This window comes from Propithecus coquereli, unplaced genomic scaffold (assembly GCF_000956105.1).
Source record: "Propithecus coquereli isolate 6110/MARCELLA unplaced genomic scaffold, Pcoq_1.0 Scaffold75, whole genome shotgun sequence".
NCBI lineage: Eukaryota > Metazoa > Chordata > Mammalia > Primates > Indriidae > Propithecus > Propithecus coquereli.
This window is the reverse complement of record NW_012153618.1, coordinates 1,849,185-1,863,896: the sequence shown is the minus strand read 5'-3', so window position 1 is coordinate 1,863,896 and position 14,712 is coordinate 1,849,185. Positions and strand designations below refer to the sequence as shown.

Sequence of the window (14,712 nt, the reverse complement as noted above, 5' to 3'; positions counted from 1 at the left end):
CCTTGGAAGTAGATTTACTGTAGGCCCTCGATCGCCTGGGAACTGAGCCTCCAGTTATCTTCTCCTTGGACTTGCTGAGTCACCTGCCTTTGAGCTGCTGAGAGGTCTGAGTGGGGATGCATGAGGGGACATTCCCTGCTGGCGCAGAGGGACAGCTCAACACCACTATGTTCTCTCCTTATGATCACACACCAAGATACGTGTGTGTTTCTGCATGTGTTTTGCAGGTAGGGATGACAGAGAGTAACATCTTTGTTAAGTGGGCATATGAGGCAGGTGAACAAGCATCCACAAATATTGACCTTTCACAAAACGTGATCATCTGGTATATTTATTTATGGAAATAGATTCCGTTCAATTGAGCACATGTGCACGGTACTCAGGGTTCACTTAATGATGCTTCTCCTCGGTCCTGTGGGGAATACGGGGAATAGGAGGGCAAATGCTCCTCACCTGTTTTCAGGAAAGAAGGCAACCACAGGGAAGGTAGCCTGAGGTCGGTGGGAAATGCGCAAAAGACACAGCGGTCATTTGGCTCCAGCAAGGGGAGAGCTCCAGGAGGGCCAGCTCACGTGGCAAGGTTTGGGGCGAGGCGGGTCCAGGCAAGACTCTGGAGTTGGTAGGTTATGGCGAGGTGAGGGAGGAGAGTCCGTGGGCTGCGACGCAGAACACTAGGCGCGGAAGACTGACGTGACTGTCGGTTGATGCGTGGGAGTCACATTCACAACGTCAGCCCGGTCTGACCTCAGCTAAGTCCTCAGACCGGCTCCTGCAGAGCAGCACCAGGAGCAGGAGCGCGCTCCCCAGCAGGACGGCGACGCGGAGCCTCCAGCCTGTCCCGTGGGACTTCTGCCACCCCCACAGCCCGGCCAGCAGCCAGGCCACCCAGGGCCGCCGCATGCGGGCCGCCACCTGCTCCGCCACCCTCCGCAGCCGCTCCTCGGGGCACGCCCAGCGCAGGGCCTGCGCCAGGCCGTACACCTCGTTGGTGTAGTGGGCGCCCCCGTTCTCCCTGACCAGGGCCCCCACCAGCCGCAGCAGCTCCTCCGCCTGCGCCTCCTGCTCCGGGCCGGCGGCTCGGTTGTCGAAGGCACAGACGCGGCCCCCGCACGTGGCCACCAGCTCCCGCAGCGCGCGGTTCTCCGTGGCGCGCACGTACTCCTGCAGAGAGCCCCCGGCCAGGTCCTCCTTCCTGGTGAAGACGACGACCGTGCGCTGCAGGACGCCGTCCCCGAACATCGCCCTCACCGTCCTCACAGCCTGCTGGTCCTGGGCGGTGAACCGGCCCAGCGGGGTCACCAGCAGCAGCGCGTGCGGCCCGGGGGCCGAGAGCAGGTAGCAGCGGCCTCTCTCCTCGCGCCCCGGCTCTGCCTCGGGCCTTTCGGAGCTGAAAAGGTCCGGAGTGTCCACGACTTCCACGCGCCACTTGTCCCACCTCCGGCTGCCGACGGCGCAGGCTCTGGTCACAGACGTGGCTCCGAGCCTGGAGAGGAACCGTCTCTGGCCCAGGATGCTGTTCCCGGTGGCGCTCTTCCCCGCCCCTGTCCTCCCCACCAGGACGAGCCTCAGCGCGGGCTCCGGCGGCGCCTGGCTGTCCTCCGCTGACCCTGTGGGACAAATTGTTAGTAAGCTTCCGAATCTTAAACCGACGTGTCTTGGGTGAAGAGATCTGGATGCCCTTTGAACCAAGGAGAATAGAGCCTTTGACTTTCGGCTTTTTCAATCAAACTTACGAGGGGATCTCACTAGAGATTTGGAGCTCCCGGTGATCCTTACCCATCTGTTCCTTTCGTCGTTGGCTTCCCCACCTGCACCTGTCGATACTCCCACACCGGGTGAACGTTTCTCTAGAGGCCCTTTCCTCACCTGACACTAGCTCTCTCTGGTCGTCTGTACACATGCAGGTTTCACAGGGCATGTGTCCGCCTGTCTTCTCATTGGTCTTTCCATTCTCGACAGCTGTGCTGGGCTCTCTAATACGTCTTCCAGAAACTACTCCCTGCAAGAAAGGAGAGTTGTTACCTGAGTGGGATCTGGAGTCAGATGCCCTGAGTTTAAACCACCACCTCTACTGGCAAACTGGGTAGCTGCGGGGAAGTTGCTTAATCTCTCTGAACCTTAATTTTCCTTTTCTGTAAAATGGGAATAATAATGCTGGTTGTTCCTCACAGAGTCCTTGAGAGTTAGATGAGCTAATCCACCCAAGTGCTGAGCAGAGTGGCTGGCATTTAGTATGTGTTCAATGACTCTAAGTCATTGCTTTGAGGGGGCTTGGAATAAGAGGTCTCATGTCAGCTCGAGTGGTAGATAAAGAGCATTATCTTGCAGTCGGGGGAACTTATGCCTCAAACTCAGATCTTGGTGGCATTTCTAGGCCCCCATCCATGATTTTCAGCCAACCCTTGAGAGGCTGAGCTGATAAAAAGTGACGGTTTCTAGGTCAGCCTAGTATACGAAGCCTAAGATGATGAGGCAAAAGTCTTGGTTTTCATTTCTCTGAGACCAAATCCTTGCTGAAATTTTTATCCCATCTGGGCCAGGGTATTTGAGGGCAGGCATTTCTCTCTGCAAGGGCTTGGGGACCTCAAAGTTTGAAGTCATCTAATCCAGTGTCAGGCAGAATGGAATCTATCATCCCATCCCTGAGACCAAACTCTAATACCTTGTTCCTAACCGGCTGGGCCATACTAGCCCCAGCTCTCATCCTGTGCAATAGCACTCAGTGGCAGGCGAGATTGCAAGGCCAGGGCTCCTGAGTTGTCTTAGTTTCATTTAAAAATCACTAATTGGCTTTGGATTCTGATTCTGATTAGGAGGGAGGAAGTTTCAGGTTCTTAGGAACTGCCCACACCTGGAAGGGGGGACACCTGAGTTGTGGCATCTGCCCTAGTGCTGAAGTCCATGAACAAGACAATCTCTGAATTTCACTTTTGTCACCTTTTAAACAAAGAGGGTTGGATTTAGATGACAAAGTGTTCTCCAAATCTACCCTTCTGCAATCTTCTGGTTGTATAATTTCTCTTGGTAACTTTCAAAGCTTATTATTACTATGGATAGTTTTTTGTCTTTGTCCAGAAGTGAATTTTAACCTTATTTTTCCATAGAGATGAGTACAAGCTTAATTGGAAACTAAATTTAGTTTCAAGCATTGAGAACATCAAGAGTTATAACTGAATGGGAGACTTCAAGTTGCTTTGATGTTGGTGTCCTCCAACTGGGGACCTGGGAGAGGTAGTCAAACTTTCCTCTTGGCTTCTGCTTTTTCTGTATAGACTCATTCTTCTAAGGCTGAGACCTGTATAGTCCCACTGGTGTTGTGTGAGCCTGAGAGACAATGAGGTTTCCACGTCTTGGCATGAAGGTGATGGCCCTCCTTAGCCTAGACAGCCGTTTCAGAAGATGGCAGCCAGAGAGTGGGCGCATGGGTTCATTTCTGTCACAGAATCTAACTGCAGCCCCAATTAGCCATCCTGGTAGCACACAACGTTTCCAAGTCAACTATTTTGTAGGACACAGTGAAAGTCAGCCTTATCCAGGGTCATTCACAGCGCTTCTCAGTAACTATTTGTGGCTTTATTTAACCACTGCCATCCTCAGTTCCCTCATATTGAAAATGGGGATAATAATAACTGGTCAACCTACCTTAAAAGTTCCTCTGAGGATGAAGTGGGACATTGCATATAGAGCATGTCACAGACTAACTACTCACGGTGACCCTGAGCCACAAGCTGTTCTTCAGTGCTGGTCTCCTGACCAGGTGAGTCCACTCATCATTCAAAGAATGTCATGCCCCACAAACTGGGAGGTGGGTAGAGACATTTCTTTTGGGGTGAGGTGAGAAAAAATGATTGAGATTTATTCTAGCCCTCCCTTTTCCTATCCAGAGTGTCATCTCTCTTCCAGTTAAATACCCTTGCTCTGCTCTGTCATCACACTGCTCTGACATCACCCATGCAAGTCTGCCATTGAAAGGAAATGACCAGTGTGAATCCCCATTTCTCTTCCCCTCTGTGACTCAGATCTTTGTAAAATCCAGCAGCAGAACCAGTATCAGACAGGCACTCTCGTTCTCAGTCTCTGTCCATTTCTCATCTTCTGTCTCTGTCCCTTTCTCTGTGTCTCCCTCAATTCTCTCTTGAACCTCCTGCCTAATAATGTTTTAACTCTTAATCATTGTTCTCCAACACACTCTTTGAAAAACCACATCCACCGACCTTCTATACCCTTGACCCCCTCCCTGTGGAGAAGGTTAGGGCCTCAATCATTATGCTCAGTTCGTGAGGCCCAGAGCAGTCAAAGGGCTTTCCCACCCAAAGGGCTTCCCCTGCGGTGAGTCAAAGGGCTCACCGCAGATCAGGGGCAGAGATGGTGTCAGGGCTTTTGCTACGACAGCCCTGTGGTCACAGCCCATAGCCAAAGGAATTTTCTCCAGAGGAAGCATCTCTGGGCCTTAGCTTTGTTTTTTTTTTTTTTTTTTGAGACAGAGTCTCACTCTTTTGCCCGGGCTAGAGTGAGTGCTGTGGCGTCAGCCTAGCTCACAGCAACCTCACACTCCTGGGCTCAGGCGATCCTCCTGCCTCAGCCTCCCGAGTAGCTGGGACTACAGGCATGCACCACCATGCCCGGCTATTTTTTCTAGATATTTTTAGTTGTCCAATTAATTTCTTTCTATTTTTTAGTAGAGACGGGGTCTCGCTCTTGCTCAGGCTGGTCTCGAACTCCTGAGCTCAAACAATCCGCCCGCCTCGGCCTCCCAGAGAGCTAGGATTACAGGCGTGAGCCACCGCGCCCGGCCTTGGGCCTTAGCTTTGAATCATTCCCCTTCCCTGTACCCAATCCAGGTGCAAATATAGAGGGGCAGGTGTGCTCTTCACACAGGTGTTCTTACCACAGATGTGCTCCTCATCTCTTTCCGTCTTCTCTTGTTGTCCCGTGCTCACCTGGAACAGTCACAGACATGGCTCATTTGTCCGTTCATTCGTCACAGAGGAAAGGTGCTGGGGACATCAGTGAAAAGACATTGTCCCTGCCTTCAAGGATCTTAAAATCTGGTTGTGTGTCCTGTGTGTGTTCGCGGGAGCTGGGATGGGGCGGGGTGGGGGAAGAATACAAGTGAAATCAGTGGTAAGTCCCAGGAGTGACATCAGAATACTACAGAGGGCAGAGTTCGGGCACGCATTGTGTTCCTGAGTTAGAAGGACATTTGGAACCATTGGGTGTTTTCAGTTTCTGATTTTGGAAACTAAATGAAAGGAGGGGAGGGTAAATTATGACTGGGAGTGATTGTTGCCATCCTTGTGTTCTATGTCAGTGACATGACAGCTATAGGTTTAATCATTTTCTAGGGAATTTAGGGACTACAAGAGACTTGGGTAAACTTTGAAGATCAGAATATTTACTCAGTGACTTAGCGAACTGCCTTAGTGGGAACTGGCCTAGGGAACAAATGAGAAGGCACTTGGAAAATCTCAGGTTTCTCTGGCTCAGAAATACATTTTGCAAACTGATCTAAGAGCTTTCAGCTCTGCTTTCACAAAGCCAACTGTCTACTTGCTTGTCTAAATACGACCTTCGTGCTGGAGAGGCTGGGACACTCCCCTCCAACTCCTGATGTACTTGCCCCCTCCAAATCTGAGGCTTTTCCCAAAATAAAGTGATCATGCCAAATTCTAACATTATTTAATGCAATTAAGCAGTCCGTGATACAGTTTGCCTGATCGCACAAGCACCTGAACACAACTGCACATCTCCCCTCGTCATGACTTCCCATCCTCTCCTGCTTTTCTACCTGTGCTTCACCACGCACGTCAAACTCCACCTTTTGTGTCTTCCGCCCTGGCCGCTCCAGGTACCTGTGTTCCCTCCCTGCGGCACCAGACACGGAGGAAGGGCAGAGAGAGAGGCTGGTTGAGTAACTTGTCTCTGGCAAAGGACCTTGAGAAGAGTTTTGCCTCGTACTCAATCCAAAGCTGCTTCCGTTTCTGCAGGAACTCTCCTGCCACCGCCCCAAAGCCTTCAGTAACGTTTACTCCATGGGCTTTATGTGATTAATTATTTTGTGGGTAGAAATCAGCAGACTCCCATAGCAGACACCAGAGCAGAAATGAACAAACAGCCTCAAGATTCAGAGCAGAGAACAAGAATTTAGCTGAAGCAAGAAGTCCTTGTCAAAGATGAAAATGAGAGTGTTTGGGGAATACGTAGAACTCTGGGTAGGCCATTGGAACTTTCCACACAGTTTGGAACGGGGGTTGAAAAGTTAACCCAAAATTCATAACAGCTGAAATCTGGGGTTAAAAAAGTCATATGGTTATTGGAGAAAGTAAAACCTATAAAATGCTATAATCTTAAAACTCCAAGGGATCTCCTAATCTATCTAGTCCAATGCCTCCCCAAACTGATACTTTTTGAAATTATCTAGGGGACTCTTTAAAAGAAAAAGCAAATTTCTTACAGCTTGTGACTCGCATCTGTATTTTTAATAGGCATCTCCCTTCCCCTGGGTGCTCCTAATGCAGCATCTCCACGGATCTGACTCGGGAACCGGTTTTCTTAGCCTACCCCTGCATCATACAGATGAAGAAAGGCAGATGGTTCAGCACCCAGGAGGGTCCCGGGCAGCTTGTACTGGGGAGACAATAAGGGCACATGCGGGACAAGAGTTCGAAGACCATGTTCATGACCTTAGACATCTCCTGAACGACCCTATTGCAGATGGTGCAGAGGAGAGTGAAGGATTAGAGGATTCAGCTCAGGTAAATACAGAGTTTTTACTTTTTAACTTGTTCTGAGGTTAGAATTCCTTGTACATCCTCAGAAACATCTCTGACCTTTGCCGAATATACATTTGGGGAGCGTTTGCTGCCTTCTGCGGTGTATTTTGTTCTCTTCAGCAGTCCTAGCACTGGTAGGGAAAGAGGAAGGATGCAGCCCTGAGTAAGAATGTGCGTGTCCGCAGCTGGCGAAGGGGCCGACTGCGTCTCCCAAACCTACTCCATTTGAAACGCAGAACATCCTTCAAGTCCTGAAAGTGTTAGGTTATTCCTTCTAGATCCCGCGCCCCTTCCTTGTACCTAGGAGAACATAGGCGCTCACTCCGCAAGGTGTTTAGACAACAGCTGCAGGCACTGAGCGCTTCCCAGCGCTCTCAGCTCCCGACCCCAGCCAGAGTCCAGGCTCAGACTCACCTTTCCCGGTGGCAGGCTCTGAAGTCAGCCCTGAGAAGCCCAGACCTGCTGTTTTCCCTTCACTTGTGAGGGCAAGAGGCTCTTTCCACCCAGCACATGGGGGAAGTCACTGAGCCAGGCAGATGGCAGAGCTCAGGAAGCTGCGGGGTGGGGCAGTGATACTGACTTAAGGAGACAGAAGCACTCACCGGTGAGACGGCCGCATGCGACGTTTCCACTACAAATCCCACCCTGCTTTGGACTAAGCCGATGCTTTCAGGAGGACCCTATGCCACTGACGTCTTGTCCCCACAGGGGCTGTAACCTAAGAGGGGAAGAACATTTTTAGGTCTCTGAAGCCTGTCTTCCAGCCTCTGACCACTGCTAATCTTATCCCTGGCCACTTTCACTTTTGGGTATTTTCTTTTTTTTTTTTTTTTTTAAGATTTGCTTAAAAATCTTTTATCATTATGGCATTACACCTTTTCCAGAACAAGTATAATTTACAGAAATTATACAAGGCAACCTTTTATCAAATATCAATATTTAGAATGTTTTGTTTTGCTGAAATGTTATTTCAGTTGTAAAAACCATCTCTGGTTACAAAAAAATATCAAACTTTATCGGATTTAACGTGTTTTTACAAATGTCCTAGGAAACCTTAAGCTGAATATTTTAAGTAGAAAAACAGTAATTTTAGAATAGTTTTGTTATACTACTTCTGTAGTTTATGCACATGTTAACTGGTCTCTTTTATAGGAAATCTTACTAGTTTATCCCACTAAGCACTGTAAAATAAAGGCAAGAGCTAATCACCTTTTAACAAAAATACTCTGTATGCAACAAATGCACATATCAAAGACGTTACTTAGTGGTTGATCATTGCCTCCTACAAAATATGAAACAAAGTACATTTACTGGATTGTTTTTCAGTTTGCAGCTGCCCTCTGGCATCCAAAATAAACATTTCCCATAAATAAAAGCTGCAGTGCAATTCACTAAGTGGTTAGTTTAGGCCAATCCTCCCCCCACCCCAATTATTCTTTGTTCTTCCTCACCGCCCCCACCTCTCACAGTGGCACCGTATTATTAAAAACATTAAGTACCTGGAGTTTATGCTTCAGATCAAGACATCACTTGAGTAATTTCGAATGATGTACAGCTCTTCATGTAAAAAAGATGTTTTGTGGTCACAATTACTTCAAAAAGTAATTATATTCAAATAACCTGACATATCATGCCTTAGCAATTACAAAACCATGATTTTGACACACGGCAATTTATAAGTTAGGCAAATGTGAATTGCTAAAAGATGTGAACAGCTGTTCTTCTGTTTAAGTTTAGAGTGCTGCAAAACTCAGGTAATGACTTTATTTTTTCAGTTAACATAACCAGCCCCCGGCACAGCATACTAAATCACAAAGTACGAATCCAAGGAAGGTAATACCTACTAAGTCACAAAACTTTGGCAAATCAATACAGTACTCTTTAATACAATAAAATTTTATTTTTGTTGGAGTCATATATTACTTTAGAGGTAATTTTCACTCCAAAAATATTTAAGTACAAAACCAAAACACTGGTTTTTAATGGTGGTTTATAGCAGAGCAAGTTATTTTATACAAATTAATATCTTTTAAAAGTATATAATTTCTCCTTTTAAGGTGAGTTCTCTCATGCAAGCTGTTGAAGTTACAGCAGCAGAGCAATCTTGTGTAAGAGGTGGCTCTGCTTTCTTCTGGGGTTGGTCCAAAGCCAGGTAGAGTTCTAATGCACGAAAAGTTTTAAAATTCTACCTTAAGGAAATTCAATGTCAATACCAATTTCCAAGTACTTTTAAGAAAACTTAAATTTTCATATAAATACTTGAAACCTTTAAACTAGACAGCCATTTCAAACAACACTAATTTCAGGTGATCCCTTTTATTTAGAAGCCCTGTATCTCTGTTTTGATCAAAAGTCACATAGTCTTAAATCAGCTTATTAAAAAAAATTCTACCTAAAATATAGTTGTATTTTTTAAATAACAAATAAATATATTGCCAGCTTGGAGAGACCTGGGGGACCCAACGTTGTCTACCAACTTGTAGTATCATTTTTCTACAAATGCTGCCGCTGCCATTGGAATCCTTATGCTTCTTCTTGCTGAAGCCGTCAGTTCTTCAATCTCGGCATTTAATTTATGTATTACCCATTCCATTGCTTCTCAGCCTTTATTGGCATTTGGAGATATGGTACTTGCCATCAGTCCTTCAAGGTAACTGGTAAGGCTGACTCCTTTCACAGTGATAATGGCTTCTTGAGTCAAAATAGTTTTTTCTGGGTCCTGAGGATGTGGTTTGTAGATAAGTCTCTCATCTACTGAAACCATATTTGTAAAGGAAATATTAGTAGATTTAAGTTCCATTGTTTTCTCTACAGGATCAACTACAGAATGTTCTTGCACATATGTTTTGGTTCTTACTGCACCAGTAAGAGTCTTCACAATGGAAGGCAGTCCCCACTCTGTGCTGAGAAGTCTATGGCTGTGCAACTTTCCAGAGGGATCTATATGTCTGTCCAATACATCAACTCCAACCACACTCGGGTTCATAGGGTTTGGGTATTTCTGCATTGCAGCTGTGGTAACAGTTTCCCAAAGGTGGTCAAAGACATGCTCCGAAGTCCAGATCTTCATGGTGCGAGCGGCCCGTGCGATATCCGGGCAGCGCTCTCGCTTTTGGGTATTTTCTATGCAATGGTCTTCTGAGTGTCTCCTTTCTCAGGACAGGAATTCTCAGAGGAATCCCTGCCTGGACTTTGGTCTGGAAAATGCCACCAATGGAGTCTTCCCTGCCAGGCACTCATTCTCAAAGAAAAGAGAGGCTTTCCAGCTATTAGAAATAGGACAACAGGCAGAGAGGACTTTCAAAAATGGAAATCTTTACACCACCAGGCTTAGTCTAGCCGTCTCTGCTGGTATCTGCTTCTCCTCTCAGGAGAGTTACGAGAAAGGTGGGTGAAATAGCCGATCGCTGCATAAAGAGGAGGCTACAACAGGTTATGGCGATGTAGGGCCTGGACTTGTTAGCTCATTAACCAGCTACGTGATCTTGTCTACTTCACTTAAACTTTCTGAAGTTGACTATTCCTGTACGTAGTGAGGGGGTTAACTTAATCTCAAGCTAATCAGCTGTGGTCTGATTTTCACCCATTCTTGTCAGGGAAGATCCTCGACTCCCACCGTCCTCCCCCTTGTTTTTGCTTTTTGGTCACTGTTGTGTGTATATATATGATTTAATTTTTTAGAGGAGTTTTAGGTTCACAGCCAAATTGAGAAGAAAGCACAGAGACATTCCATATACCCTCTGCCCCACACGTGCACAGCCTCCTTCATTATCAACAACCCCCACCAGAGCAGTAGATTTGTTACAATAGACGAGTCTACGTTGACACATCATTATCACCCACAGTCCGTAGTTTACATTGGGGTTCACTCTTGGTATTGTACATTCTACGAGTTTGGGCAAATGTATAATAACATTTGTATAATAACAAATGTATAATAACATAATATAATGGTGTAACCACCATTATATTAATAGTATCACACAAAATATTTTCACTGCCCTAAAAATCCTCGGTGCTCCATCTATTCATCCCTTTCTTCCCCAAGCCTCTGGCAACCACTAATATCAATGTTTTTACTGTCTCCATGGTTTTGGATTTTCCAGAATGTCATATAGTTGGAATCATATAGCACATAGCCTTATGATGACTAAGATTCACTTAGTAATATGCATTTAAGTTTCCTCCACGTATTTTCGTGACTTGATAGCACATTTCTTCTTAGTGATAAATAATGTTCCATTGTCTGGATGTACCACAGTTTATTTATCCACTCACCTGCTGAAGAACATCTTGGTTGCTTCCAAGTTTTGGCAATTATGAATAAAGCTGCTATGAACAGCGGTGTGCAGGTTTTTATGGGGACACAGTCTTCAGCTCCTTTGGTGTATAGCAGTATCTCATTATTGTTTTCGTCTGTATTGACCTGATGACACATCACGTGGAGCATCTTTTCATATACGTATTTGCCATCAGTCTGTCTGCTTCGGTGAGGTGTCTGTGAATTTCAGGAGTTCTTCGTATATTTTGAGTTAACAGTCCTTTATCAGATAGGTCTTTTGCAAATATTTTCTCCCAGTCTGTGGCTTGTCTTTTCATACCCTTGACAATGTGTTTCACAGAGCAGAAATTTTTAATTTTAATGAAGTTCAACTTACCAACTTTCTTTCATGCATTGTGCCTTTGGCATTGTATCTAAAAAGTCATTGCCAAACTCATGGTCATCTAGGTTTTCTCCTGTGTTATCTTCTAGGAGTTTTATGGTTTTGCATTGAAATTTAGGTCTGTGATCCATTTTTGAGTTAATTTTTGTGACGAGAATAAGGTCTATGTCTAGATTCTTTTTTTTTTTTTTTTTAATGTGGATGTCCAACTGTTGTTCCGGGAACATTTGTTGAAAAGACTACCTTTTCTCCATTGTATTGCTTTTGCTCTTTTGTCAAACATCAGTTAACTATATTTATGTGAGTCTATATCTGTGCTCTCTTTTCTGTTCCACTGATCTATTTGTCTATTCTTTCACCAATACAATACTATATTTACTATAGCTTTTTTTTTTTTAAAGACATTACCAGCAGACTACTATAGCTTTATAGTAAGTATTGAAGTTGGGTAGTGTCAGTCTTCCAACTTTGTTCTTCTCCTTCGATATTGCATTGGCTATTCTGGGCCTTTCACCTCTCCATATAAACTATAGAACTAGTTTGTCCATAATCACACAATAACTTGCTGGGATTGCATTGAATCTGCAGATCAATTGGGAAGAACTGACATCTTGACAATATTGTGTCTTCCTGTCATGAACATGTAATATCTCTCTATTTGGTTCTTTTTTTTTTATTTCACCCATCAAAGTTTTGCAGTTTTCTTCATATAGATCTTGTACATATTATGTTAGATTTATTCCTAAGAATTTCATTTTGGGACTTGGTAATGTAAATGGCATTGTGTTTTTAATTTCAAATTCTACTTGTTCATTGCTGGTATATAAGAAAGCGATCGACTTTTGTACATTAACCTTATATCTTGCAACCTTGCTCTAATCACTTATTAGTTCTAAGAGTTTGTCTATTCTTTCAGATTTTCTATGTAGACAATCATGTGATCATGACACCATAAAACAAAGATAATATCACTTCTTCCTTCCCTATCTATATACTCCCCCTTTTACTTGTGTTATTGCATTATCTAGGACTTCTAGTGCTATGTTGAAAAGGAAGGGTGAGGGGGGCATCCTTGCTTTGTTCCTGATCTCGGTGGGAAAGCTTCTAGTTTATTGCCATTAAGTATGATATTAGTGGTAGATTTTTCCTAGATATTCTTTTTCAAGTTGAGGAAGTTCCCCTCTATGCCTAATTTATTGAGAGTTTTTGTCATGAACAGGTTTGGATTTTGTCAAACGCTTTTTCTGTGTCTATTGATGTGATCATGCGATTTTTCTCCTTTAGTCCATTGATGTGATGAATTACATTAATTGATTTTCAAATCAATTACCTAGGATAAATCTGCATACATAGGACAAATCCTACTTGCTCATAATGTATAATTGTTTTTCTATATTGTTAGATTTGATTTGCTAATATTTTATTGAGGGTTTTTGCATCTATGTTCATGAGAGAAATTGTTCTGTAGTTTTCTTATAATGTTTTTGTCTGGTCTTGGTAAGTGGGTGATGATGACCTCATAGAATGAGTGAAGAAGTATTCCTTCTGCTTCAATCTTCTGAAAGAGATAATAGAGAATTGATAGAATTTCTTCCTTAAATGTTTGGTAGAATTCACCAGTAAACCTATCTTGGCCTGGTGCTTTCTGGTTTGGAAGGTTAATTACTGATTTAATTTCTTTAATAGATATAGGCCCATTCAGATTGTTCTGTTTTTTCTTGTGTAAATTTTGACAGATGAATCTTTCAAGAAATTGATCCATTTCATCTAGGTTATCAAACTTGTGGGCATAGAGTTATTCATAATATTCCTTTATTACCCTTTTAATGTCCGTGGTCCAATAGCAATGTCACTTCTTTCATTTCTCATGTTAGTAATTTGTGTCATCTCTGGTTTTTTCTTAGCTTTACTAGAGATTTAGCAATTTTACTGATCTTTTCAAAGAACCAGGTTTTGATTTTGTAGATTTTCTTTATTGGTTTTCTGTTTTCATTGATCTCAGCACTAATTTTTATTGTTTCTTTTTTTCTGCTTATTGCTTTTCTTTTTCTAGTTTTCTAATATGAAAGCTTAGATGATTGATTTTAGAACTTTCTGCTTTTCTAATATATGCATTCAATGCCATAAATTTCCCTCTGAGCACTGCTTTTGCTGCACCTCACAAGTTTTGTTGCATTTTCATTTTTATTTAGTTCAAACTATTTTGAAATTTCTGTTGAGATTTCTTCTTTGACCCATGTGTTATTTAGAGTATTTGATACAGCAATTCCACTACTAGGCATCTACCCAAAGGAAAAAAAAAGCCATTTTATAATAAAGACATCTGCACTTGAATGTTTATGGCAACACAATTCACAATTGCAAAGATATGGAAACAACCCAAGTGCACATCAATACATGAGTGGATTAATAAAATGTGGTGTATATATATATATACCATGGAGTACTACTCAACCATAAAAAACAATGGTGAACGAACACCTCTTATATTATCCTGGGTGGAGCTAGAGCCCATTCTTCGAAGTGAAGTATCACAAGAATGGAAAAACAAGCACCACATGTACTCGCCATGAAATTGGTACTAACCAATCAACACTGAAGTACTCAAATGGAAGTAATATTCATCGGGTGCTGGGCAGCTGGGGGGGTGGAGAAGTGGATGAATTCATAACTAATGGGTGTGAAGTGCAATGTCTGGGGGATGGGCACGCTTGCAGCTCTGGCTTGGGTGATGCAAAGGCAAGATATATATAACCAAAATGTTTGTACCCCCATAATATTCTGAAATTCAAAAAAGAAAATAAATAAGTTTGTTGTTTAATCTCCACATACTTTGAGTTATCTTTCTGTTATTGATTTCTAGTTTAGTAACATTGTGATCTGAGAACAGACATTTTATATTAATAATTTCTATTCTTTTGAATTTGTTTATGGCCCAGAAAGTTGTCTATCTTTGTCACAATGTTCCATGTGAGATTGAGAAAAATGTGTGTCCTGCGCTTCTTGGATGAAGTAGTCTACAGATGTCCATTATGGTTGGTTGATGGTGCTATTCAGTTCAACTGTGTCCTTACTGATTTTCTGCCTATTGGATCTGTCCATTTCTGACAGAAGGGTGTTGAATCTCCATCTATCCATATATTTCTCATTGTAGTTCCATCAGTTTTTGCCTCACATATTTTAATTCTCTGTTTTTAGGTACATACGTGTTAAGAATTGTTATGTCTTCTTGGAGAATTTTCTTCTTTATCATTATGTGATACCCCTCTTTATCC

The 14,712-nt window shown here is 43.5% G+C and overlaps 1 protein-coding gene and 1 pseudogene across 2 annotated transcripts; both read right to left on the bottom strand.

Annotated features, from left to right (window-relative positions):
- Nucleotides 1–287: 287 nt before the first annotated feature.
- On the bottom strand, nt 288–7,266 carry GIMAP1 (GTPase, IMAP family member 1). Of its 2 annotated transcripts, XM_012662089.1 has the most exons (4): nt 7,188–7,266; nt 4,889–4,940; nt 1,867–1,999; nt 288–1,607 (listed from the first exon to the last, which is right to left on the bottom strand). In XM_012662089.1, the coding sequence occupies exons 2-4, from the start codon at nt 4,904–4,906 to the stop codon at nt 730–732; spliced, it is 1,029 nt and encodes a 342-aa protein (XP_012517543.1). In that variant the 5' UTR covers nt 4,907–4,940; nt 7,188–7,266; the 3' UTR covers nt 288–729. The 2 variants fall into 2 exon arrangements, with proteins under 2 accessions (XP_012517543.1, XP_012517544.1); XM_012662090.1 differs by lacking the exon at nt 7,188–7,266 and having other exon boundaries at nt 4,889–5,006.
- A 1,992-nt stretch (nt 7,267–9,258) lies between these two features.
- Nucleotides 9,259–9,843, bottom strand: LOC105824598 (annotated as a pseudogene).
- Nucleotides 9,844–14,712: the final 4,869 nt, after the last annotated feature.